The sequence below is a fragment of the Podarcis raffonei genome, chromosome 14, assembly GCF_027172205.1.
Source record: "Podarcis raffonei isolate rPodRaf1 chromosome 14, rPodRaf1.pri, whole genome shotgun sequence".
In the NCBI taxonomy this organism is placed as follows: Eukaryota; Metazoa; Chordata; class Lepidosauria; order Squamata; family Lacertidae; genus Podarcis; species Podarcis raffonei.
Window position 1 is genome coordinate 43,930,463 of NC_070615.1, and position 8,558 is coordinate 43,939,020.

At 43.6% G+C, this 8,558-nt stretch overlaps 1 protein-coding gene across 1 annotated transcript; it reads left to right on the plus strand.

The window, feature by feature from the left end:
* Positions 1-4,208: 4,208 nt before the first annotated feature.
* On the plus strand, positions 4,209-7,842 carry ATP5MF (ATP synthase membrane subunit f). Its single transcript, XM_053365991.1, has 4 exons — positions 4,209-4,330; positions 5,447-5,554; positions 6,700-6,816; positions 7,673-7,842. The coding sequence occupies exons 1-4, from the start codon at positions 4,315-4,317 to the stop codon at positions 7,699-7,701; spliced, it is 270 nt and encodes an 89-aa protein (XP_053221966.1). The 5' UTR covers positions 4,209-4,314; the 3' UTR covers positions 7,702-7,842.
* The last annotated feature ends 716 nt before the right edge of the window (positions 7,843-8,558 follow it).

An 8,558-nucleotide genomic window follows, 5' to 3' on the forward strand; every position in this document is an offset into this window, starting at 1 on the left:
CATTCAGGACGGTTGCATCAGAACGTAAGGGGAGCCTTCTGGATTAAGCCAATGGTCCATTTAGACCAGCATCCGTTTCTCACAAGGGCCAACTAGATGCCTCAATGAGAAGCCACAATGGGATCTGAGCATATGAGCGCTCTCCTCAGCTGTGGTTTCCAGCAACTGGTGTTTAAGAGCACTGCTGCCACCAACTGTGGAGGCAGACCATAATCACCATGGCTAGTAGTCATCAATAGCCCTGGAGGAAAGGAAACTCAGGAAAGGTTCGGTCAATAGAACCCTCCCCACGATGCCACGTAGACCTCCACCGAGGCCAAGGTACAAGAGGCGCTCATTAAACATTTCCCCTGACGTACTTCCTGTAGACTGAGACAAACGAAATGGGGCACAGTTATTAGTCCTTCTCCACATAGCTACCAGGGGACGTGGGTGGCGCTGTGGGTTAAACCACAGAGCCTAGGACTTGCCAATCAGCAGGTTGGCGGTTCGGGTCCCTGCGACGGAGTGAGCTCCCATTGCTCTGTCCCTGCTGCTGCCAACCTAGCAGTTTGAAAGCATGTCAAAGTGCAAGTAGATAAATAGGTACCGCTCCAGCGGGAAGGTAAACAGTGTTTACGTGCGCTGCTCTGGTTCGCCAGAAGTGGCTTAGTCATGCTGGCCACATGACCCGGAAGCTGTATGCCGGCTCCCTTGGCCAATAAAGCGAGATGAGCACCGCAACCCCAGAGTCGGCCATGACTGGACATAATGGTCAGGGGTCCCTTTACCTTTACATAGCTACCAGCAAGAGTCACACACTTCTCCCATCGCTTTATACAGCTGTGGCGACCTCATCTGTAGAAATCAGCAGGTTGCATCAGAAGCCATGACTTGAGCCCAGAAATGAGCATTTCATCATCTGGAAAAAGCTTGCCCTTCAAAAATAACTTCATGGTTGGAAAGAGGTGAAAGTCTGATGGTGCGAGGTCAGGAGAATAAAGGGGTGAGGAAGGACTTCACAGCCACAGGACTGTGCTTCCATCTGAGCAACATGTGAGTTGTGAACCGGGGCATTATCCTGCAGGAGGCAGACACCTTTGTTCACCTTTGATGGCCTTCCGCAGCAGTGAAGCGTAGTATGTCCCGAAAACCGTGGTACCCGTTGCCAGGAAATCCATCATCACTACTCTGTGCTGGTACCAGAAGACCGTGAGCAGGACCTTGCCCACTGACGGTTGGACACGTGCCTACTTTGGAGGTGGTAAGGCAGAGTGCTTCCTTTGTTTGGATGGACCCACGTTTCTTCCTGAGTAATTAGTCTGGCGAAGAAGTCATCAAGGTTTTCGTGACACCCGGTCAAAAGAGCCCGTGAGCATGTGACTTGTTCCTGCTTCTAGAAAGGCGTCAGTAGCCAGGGAACCCACTGTGTGGACACTGTTGCAACAGGGTCCTCTCTGTATCCACAGGCAGGCAAAAGAGAGAAAACCCCGAACTGAGATAAGCCCCGAGCTCATATCCCCTTTCACTAGGGCAGTTCATAAAAAACTTTTTTTAAAAAATGCCTGCTCCAAAGGTCTTATCTTACTACACTAGGGATTATATAGCTATACAGTGGTACCTCGGGATAAGTACTTAATTCGTTCTGGAGGTCCGTTCTTAACCTGAAACTGTTCTTAACCTGAAGCACCGCTTTAGCTAATGGGGCCTCCTGCTGCTGCCATGCCGCTGGAGCACGATTTCTGTTCTCATCCTGAAGCAAAGTTCTTAACCCGAGGTACTATTTCTGGGTTAGCGGAGTCTGTAACCTGAAGCGTCTGTAACCTGAAGCGTATGTAACCCGAGGTACTACTGTATCTGAAATTTCATGCATATCAGTTAATATCTTAACCCTCCTCCACGAAAATAGCTGTTTACTTGGCCGTTTTCCTATGTCGTGAAGGCTGAAATTTCAATTCAGTGGAGCAGGATCAAGATATTAACTGATACGCATGAAATTTCAGATTCGTATAGCTATTTAATCCCTAGTGTAGTAAGATAAGACCTTTGGAGTAGCATTTTCAAAAAAAGGTTTTTTATGAACTGCCCTACCTTTCACGCTCCCCACTCCCTCGTGCCAAACATACATTAGGTACATGTGAGACAGGTGAGTCATACCTGATTCAGTGATGACATGAGGCAACAAGATTTTGTGCTCATCTTTGGCTTTTCCATCCCCCTAGGTGTCGTGAGAGGATGAGACTGGAAACTGATAGCTGGAGACAATGCCTGACGGGGTGATTTACAAAATACAATCACAAACTCACAGACTAATTTTTACAGGAATCATAAAGACATTAGCAAGAGCAAAAGGATTTAACAAACAAAAGATGGAAACGGTTTATTGAATATTTACAAACAAACTGTAAATGGATAAGAACATTGGCAGGATTGTTGTAATAACTGTTTTATAAGAGTACACATTTAAAGTAGATGAATAAATGATTAAGTTAATTTGGAATATGCAGAATATATATATATATAAAAAACAAATTTTAGGAACTGCAGAAAGAGGGGGAAGGAAGTCGAATTTTGAAATGTTAAAATGATTGTAGAATTATTGAAAGGTATACAATTGGAAATCATAAATAAAAATTACAGATATATATATATATATATATATATATATATATATATATAACAAACAAAAGATGGTTGCATAGATTTCAAGTGTAAACTGCAAACTGTTTTGCAAGCTTTAAGACGATCAGTTGTTACAAAGCACTTAATATAAAAATGTTGCAAAACAAACTGTTACATGTCTTTACAGTTGCAAGGGGTTTGACTCATGGGGATACATTTTATATCAAGATGCATTTTATTTCAAGGCCTCACAGTGGAGAGAAAAGAAACATGGCTGTTCCCTTTATTAGTTCAATATGCCTTTATGTAATTGAGGGAGCATTTATTTTCTTATCACCTCCTTGAATTTGTCTAGTCCTCTTTGAAAGCCATTCAAGTTGGTGGCCACCTCCGCATTGCCTCCTGTGGCAGTGAGTTCCATAGTTTAACTGTGTGCTGTATGAAGAAGTGCTTTATCAGTCTGAAATCCAACATTCAGGATACCCACGAGTTTTAGTGCTATGAGAGGAGAAAAACATGCTGTAGCCTCTTTCTCTATGCCATGCATATTTTTACAAACCTCTATTATCCTCTTACTCGCCTTTTCTCTAAACCGAAAAGCCCCGAATATTGTAACCTTTCCTCCTAAGAGAGTTGCTCCATCCCCTTCATCATTTTGGATGACTTTAAATATTGATTTTTAAATGTTAACATCCTGCCTTTCAATCTGTTCATCAGGGTTGAACAAACAAACCCCAACATCCAAGACTAATAAAAGCAATAAAAATAAAAGCAGAAGCCAGCGTTTATACAGAACAAATCAATCAGCAATAAAATAACGGAACTGTCTAATCATTAGATTATGCTTCAAAATCATTTCTCTTTAAAAGGTATGCCTTTGTATTCTTTTCCTCTTTTTTTGGAGGTGAGGTGCCTTTTTACTGCTTTTATATTTTGGATTAGTGGTTGTTTTAGAATGCATCGTGTTACGATGTTTGCAGTTTTATGCTACACAACTTGAGATCTATATTAAAAGGAGAAATATAGAACAGCAATATTATTTTAACATATTCCTCCATCCTTTGCTGTACTTTGCAGCACTAAGGGTGGCTTTTGAAAAGTTAAAACACAACAAAAGTCAGCAGAAATTAAGCAACCAGTAACGAAAAATAGTTGTTAAAACCTTTAAAAAATAAAGTATTTGTGTGAGGGGTCAGTTTCAAAAGCAAATTTCATTAATTCATTGTGGCTTGGACAAACATTTCGTCTAAGTCATTTATTAAGAGAGTATTTTCTATGCGAGAGCTTATTGTTTCTGGGCTTGTTTTGTTGTTGTGTGTTTTCTTTGACTGGGGTATTTTTCAGCTGAAAAGCCGTTCTGGCTCCCCTTCAGGAAAGAAAAAAAGCGGAATATGAAACCCTATGCCTGTTTACTCAGGAAGCAACTCCCACTGCCTTCAGTGGATCTCTCTCCTCAAGTGCGCGCACGCCAAGGATGGTCGCCAAAGACACCTGTGAGGAGAACGTCCCGCTCTTATCCAATCGCTTGGCTTCTCTTTCCCGCCCAAACGAGCTCCGCCCAGTCCCTCCCCCCTCCCCCCACCTCGCCAGGCCCGCCCATTACACCGCCCAAGGAGAGGGCGACCTTCTTTTCCCACGAGCCCCCGCGCGCGCAACCTTCTCCCGGCAGCCCTTGCGAGCGGAGGAGCAGGGAGGCGCTGCAGCGGCTTCAAGATGGCGGACCGACCCGGTAAGCGCTTTTTGAGGGAGGGAGACGCCAAGGTGACCCGGCTCCTGTCAGGGCTTGGGCGGTGCTGGGATTAACTTGCTCCCATTTCCCGGAGAAGAAGCGCCCCGCTGTTCTGTGGAAGGAGAAAGAAGCGCCTTCTGAGAAAGAGACGCCCTTCTCAATGTAGCCCTGGGTACAAGCGCCAGGCCGCTGCTCTTCATTGCTGGGGTTCGCCCTTAAGGCCACCGTTTCTCACCCCAACCTTCCTCTTTGTTCCCCCCAACAGCTCTCCTTTGCATTTGTGTGTCAGTGTCAGGGAGAAGTTCGGCAGACAAAGCTTCGAATGCCCCTTCCCCCCCACCCCATAAGAATAACCTAATGCAAGCACGTTCAACTCCCAAGAGACTGCTATCTACTCCCAATATTTAAAAAATCTGGCAGCTTTTTAATACTGGGAGTATAAAACCCATTGTCGTTGGAGGGAGGAGGAGCATGCGTGGGGCGGGTGGAAAGAGTTGTTGATCTTTTTAGGGGGAGGGTTGCCCAGAGATGTTGAGCTTTGGGGCGGGGAGAGTTGTTGAGCGTTTTTTTAAGGAGGGTTACAAGAAATCGCTGACAGTCACACGCAGCGATAAAGCCACCTATCAGCTGCCCACCTTCTTCCCCCACCCCAGCAACCTGGAGAAAATAAATGTCAATGCGACGCCCACGGAAATAGGTCCTGTAGATCACGGCCTGCCGGTTGGACATGTCTGATCTAACGGATCATGGCCCACCTAGGCCAGCATCCTGTTCTCACAGTGGCCAACCAGATGCCTCTATTGGGGAACCTGCAAGCAGGACCTGAGCACAGGAACAACTCTCCCTCCCTGCAGTTTCCAGTAACTGGTATTGGGAAGTATTTATAGCCTCCAACCGAAGAGGCTGTGCCATAGCTGTGATGGCTAAAAGCCACCAATAGCTTTCTTCTCCATGAATTTGCCTATTCATCTTCTGAAGATGTTGGAAGTTGGTGGTCGCCTCCGAGGGGAGGTGGGGGGGGGGGAGAACCTTATGTTACCACTTGTTCCTCCTCCTCGGAATAGGGATGGGTAAGTCATAGCAGATACCCACCCTCACATTCTTTTTTTCTCTTAGTTCCAGTAAAAGATATGAGGCTGCTGGATGTAAAAGTGGGGCAGTTGCCAAACTGGTTAGCAACTCGAGATTACACCCCAGCTGGGTTTGTTACGAGTATCCGAGGAGGTGAGTGTCTGTGAAACATCTGATGTGGAGCATATGTTTGTGGCAGGAATTGTATGCATGTGATTGTCTTGCTGAATATTTAATCTGTTCAACGCCAACATTTTGTGTGCAGATAACCAGGGTTTCAGAAGTCTCCTATTAGGTTTCTGCCAATAGTGTTATACCTGAGAAACACTGGCAGGATTCAGTGTACAACAGATCACACTTTCCATTGAAATACTCTTAATTTGCCAACGAAATAAAGGCTTCATGGGGTTTGAAAATCTAGTTGTGATCCACCTTCAGATTTTTAATCCCACTTGATGCATTCACAGTGTGATCCAAATACATACTTGGGAGTATATTTCTATTGAATTTAGTAGCATAAGAGTAAAAAGACAAAGGATTGAGCCACAAGTCTCCTCAGTCTTGCAGCCAGATCCTTTGCATTTCGACTCTTGACTAACTTCCACTATGCTCATTGGCACACTCAAATAAATGCACACAGAACTACAACCCTGAACAGGCAGTTTCTGGCCTTCGTTCCTACTTACTTAAAGGACTTGTACACCACCCTTCAGTTTAAAACAAACAAAAAACAAGCATATACTAAAAACTGCAAAATCAACAGGAATAGCATAAAAACATACAGAGGCAGTGGCTGCTTATGAATAAAAAACCAGAGGGCTGTTACCCCATGTAGAGCTGGCAGTAGTTCTGCAACATCTCAAGCAGGTTTTTATTTCCGAGCCCAGTTACTTGGACAGGAAGGAATTGAACGCAAGGCCTTTTGCAAAACATTTGTTGTTCTACAGAGCTGCAGCTTTAACCTGAGTTCTGTCCCTTTCTCTCTGTTCTTAAGCATATGTCTTAATGTAGCCATTTTAAAGTGTTTAGATAAACTAAATGGTACAGCCTTGTTGTAAAATCCTGATTTTTGATAAATTTCCTACTTGGGCTATAAGCCGAAGTACACTAGCTAGAAAAGTAGGTCTCATTGAGGCCACTGAGTTCAATGGAACTAAACAACAGGCTGCAAAAGTAGTGATCTTGGGCTGAAGACTTCATTTCCTTATTCTGTTAGCTTTTTAGTGTAGCTGTCACTTATCACTACTAGGTGTTCCTCTGCTATCTGTATGGCTAAGACTATGCTCCTTTTTCACTAGGCTATGACAGATTTGTCAAAAAGTACATTGATGTGAAGAAACCAGGCATTGGTGGCGTCGCCATGATGCTAACTGCCTATGTGGTTCTCAGCTACATGTGGAGCTTCGACCATATAAGTGAGTAAAACTTTCATTGTGTATACCTAAAAAGCAGCAGTAAATACAGTACAGTCGCATCTTTCGCACGATTTCAACTTTACATGATAAATGCATGCAAAGCAGAGATCTTTTAACCTCCCTCCCTTGCTTACTGGGCAAGCCCTGCTCAGCAGGCAGGCTCTGGGGTGCTCTTGCAAGATACTGTGGGGCCGTCCCAGGTTCCCACAAGAACTTGCATGACCATCCTCAGGCTTCCAGAGCCAACATGATGTGATGGCCTTGCTTGGGGGACAAGGCCCACTCAGTGCACTGGCTCTGGAAATGTAAGCACACTAATGGGTGGTTCAAGTATAGCAGTTTTTGCATATATGCGTATATCTCCCTGCGTAAGATGCGATTGTACTGCAAGTCCTCTGAGAGGAGAATTGTTAATGCTGATTTTCTGCTCATGCTTCATGCCCCGACCTATGGTGGATTGCATCTGTTGCACTCTCCTTTTGGAACTACTAAAGTTTATTGGGATACCTAAATTGAACTTACATGGCCAAAGTATAGCTCTGAGTACTTGTCCTGGAGAAATGGGGAGGTTGTGTTCATAGGAAATTTGTAATTTTCCCAGATGCATGTAGCTGCTTACTGTTGGGAACCTGAATGTTTAATTGGATGCCATGTTGCTGTCAGGCGTTAGGTAAAACCCATTTCCCCCAGATATTTGGTTAATGATCGTATATAGTATGTCATTGTTTAGCTTTGTCATGGTAATTAGAAGCTGTTTTGAACACACATGGAAATATGGGATAAACCTTTTAAATGAAGGATGCACTTCCATATACTAATATCCAAAAGACTGCAACTGTTTGTTTTGGCTATTCAGAGCATGATCGCTGGAGGAAGTATCACTGAAGCTGGATGGACCAGAAGAATACAAGCTGCCATACTGCGACTCGTAGTGAGTTTGCTTCAACTGAATGCAGATTGGCTCTTACCTTCTAGACTCAACAGTGTATTCTGTGACCAATAATAAAATATCTACTTTCCTTGTGACTGATGGAACTAATTTGATCACTGCAAGGTAAACAAACTGATCCCACAGCGGGCACGGGGGGGGGTGTACATTAAGTTGGTGCTTGAAGGGATTGTTAACCACAGCCCATGAGTGAATAATTGCCTGAAGTTGTAAGGAGAAGGAGTAAAGAGCATTAGACATAGTCAGTGCTATTAACAAAATCTAGAGACTATATGACATCCTTGGAACTTACTCAAGTCTGCAGAATAATTTAGTTCAGGTGACTGAAGCTGTGTTCATTTTAGAGGTAGGCTCAGTTTGGCCCTAGCAACAAAACCAAAGTGAAATAGTATAGCTTCTTTCCTTTGGTTTCTCTAATGAGGGACATTTAATGCTCTTGTTTTGCAGCAGGAAGATTCCTTAGTAACTCCTTAGTAAAATTGAAACCACTGTTCCTGCTATATAACTGCTCAATCTACAAGATAATCTTATGCACTTGGTAGTTTTTAAAAACCAATTAAATATCCTGATTTATGTTGTGATGCAGGACCTCAGTTAGTTCTTCCCAAGCATGTGCTCCTTTTCTGTCTCCCAAAGTCACACTTGATAAATTAACATCAAAGTATCTCCCTTTAAAATAGGAAATAAATACTTAAAGATAGTTTGGGCAACTCTTGATAATGTGCCAGAATTGTATGACAAATTTCAGAAAGTGCAGATTCTACCATCAAAAATCAAGTATAGTTCTGTTGTA